Source organism: Eurypyga helias, unplaced genomic scaffold (genome assembly GCF_000690775.1).
Source record: "Eurypyga helias isolate BGI_N326 unplaced genomic scaffold, ASM69077v1 scaffold3162, whole genome shotgun sequence".
Taxonomy (NCBI): Eukaryota; Metazoa; Chordata; class Aves; order Eurypygiformes; family Eurypygidae; genus Eurypyga; species Eurypyga helias.
The window spans coordinates 4,489-6,180 of record NW_010237644.1 but is presented as its reverse complement, the minus strand read 5'-3'; the positions used below and the strand labels follow the sequence as shown (position 1 = coordinate 6,180).

Genomic DNA, 1,692 nt, shown 5'->3' with positions numbered 1-1,692 from the left:
AGTGGCTGAGGATGGGGAGAGATACGTGCATGCGTAAGGTCTCCTCTTTGGAGGAGACTTGTCCTGATGCAACGCACCAGAGCTGCGCTCAGGACAGCTTCCCACAGCGCGTCTGCCTTGCGGGGCCCAGGAGCGACAGCCACGCTGGGTTTAAACCGGACAGCTTAGTACTGGTCTAGGTCCAGAGCTAATTGAGCCTCCCCACACTAGTCAGCAGTGTGGACAGACGCACCCAGCGCAGCTCCAGAGCCTGTAAACATCAGGACGGCATTGGCACTGGGTGCAGGGATGCAGGGGGAGCTGCCTTTGCTTTTCAGCATCCCATTCCTGTTCCTCTGAGCTTGCTGGCCTGGTCACAAAGCCCCCAGAGTGGCCATCAGCTCCTAGGGGACTCCCTTTTGGACTAGGCAGGTCCTTGGGATGAGCAACAGCAGAGATTGTGGCAGGTCAGGAGAGAGCGGTGCCAGCCGGAGTGCGGGGACGGAGCTGGCGTGGCACCACCAGCACCGCAGCCAGCAGCACGTCCCTGCAGGAGCACCACTTGCCCCATCCCCGCTTTTCATTTACCCCTTCACGAGGACCACAAAGGGTGGCTCAGGAGCTGCTGCCTCTCATGTGCCGCTCTCTGCCTTTCTCACTCTGTGTCTCTTCCTGTTCCATCTCTTCTCCTTGTTTTTCCAGAAAAGAAAGTCCAGTTCCAGCGTTCAGTTAATGGTGAGTGTCCTTCGTCTTCCTCAATGCCGATATTGCTGGGCTTCTCCACACGTTCCAGCTTTCCCCCCGTTGTTGGAAGTTACCTCGGGGTAGGGAAGAAGGGACGCGGGGGTTGGAGGGAACACCCCCGAAGCCGTATCACCCACAAGCCCCACTAGCAGGGTTGGTGCAGGCACTTGCTGGCCGCCGGCTGGCGGGAAGCCAGCCCTGGTTCTTGCTGATGGGTTCTCATGCCGTTTCTCCCAGTTCTCCTGACTCAGGTCTGCAGGCTGCATCGGTCCAAGGAGCCTTGGAGAAACACCTTCCATGCCTCTGCGGGGACTGTATGGTCATGGGACACCTTGCCAACCTACATCGGGGTATTATGGGTAATACATAAGCAAGGCTCTGCTGGGAAGAGCTAGCAGAGCCATTGCTCTAGCTCCGCTAGCAGAGTCGCCTTGATGGGGCTCCTGAAGAGAGACGGGGGGTCAGTACCCTCCTCCCCCCTTCCCCCCCCAAAAAAAAAAATCTGTGTAGTGCTCAGCTGGTTCTTGAAAGAGCTGTGTCTCAGCCTTCGGTGGTCCATGTGGGTCTCGGAAGCACTCTGTTGTATTGTACATTTCTCTCCCTACTCTGCGGTCAGTGTGGTCTCTCTCACCCCTGCACAGTCCCCTCTTTCTCATCCCAGCTCCTCCTCGCTGTTTAATTCGTACATCTCTCTCTTTATCGTACAGTCAACATGGTGTCTTCCACCCCTGCACAGCCCCTCTCCCTGCCCCTCCTGCAACGCTCCTAGGAACCCACCAAACTCCCCCCCAAGACCCGCCCCCGTCTCTGTCCCCACAGGCATCCGTAGGGAATGCTGCGCCGTTCCTACCCCCAGCCCAGCTCTTGTGCCCTTGGCGACAAGGGGCGGAGGTCAGGGAGGGCTCTGCCAGCGCTGCCCTAGAGCTGTGGTTGAGGACGGGTTGGACCGGCTGGCGTTTTCCTTGGTTT

The 1,692-nt window shown here is 58.5% G+C and overlaps 1 protein-coding gene across 1 annotated transcript in view; it reads left to right on the top strand.

Annotated features, from left to right (window-relative positions):
- Positions 1 to 681: 681 nt before the first annotated feature.
- Positions 682 to 1,692, top strand: part of LOC104506537 (calcium/calmodulin-dependent protein kinase type II subunit alpha) — a gene marked incomplete at both ends in the record, with an annotated part of 4,068 nt that continues 3,057 nt past the window's right edge. Inside the window, one exon of the mRNA XM_010147515.1 lies at positions 682 to 714. Coding sequence (XP_010145817.1) covers positions 682 to 714 — 33 coding nt within the window. The remainder of the gene's footprint in view (positions 715 to 1,692) is intronic.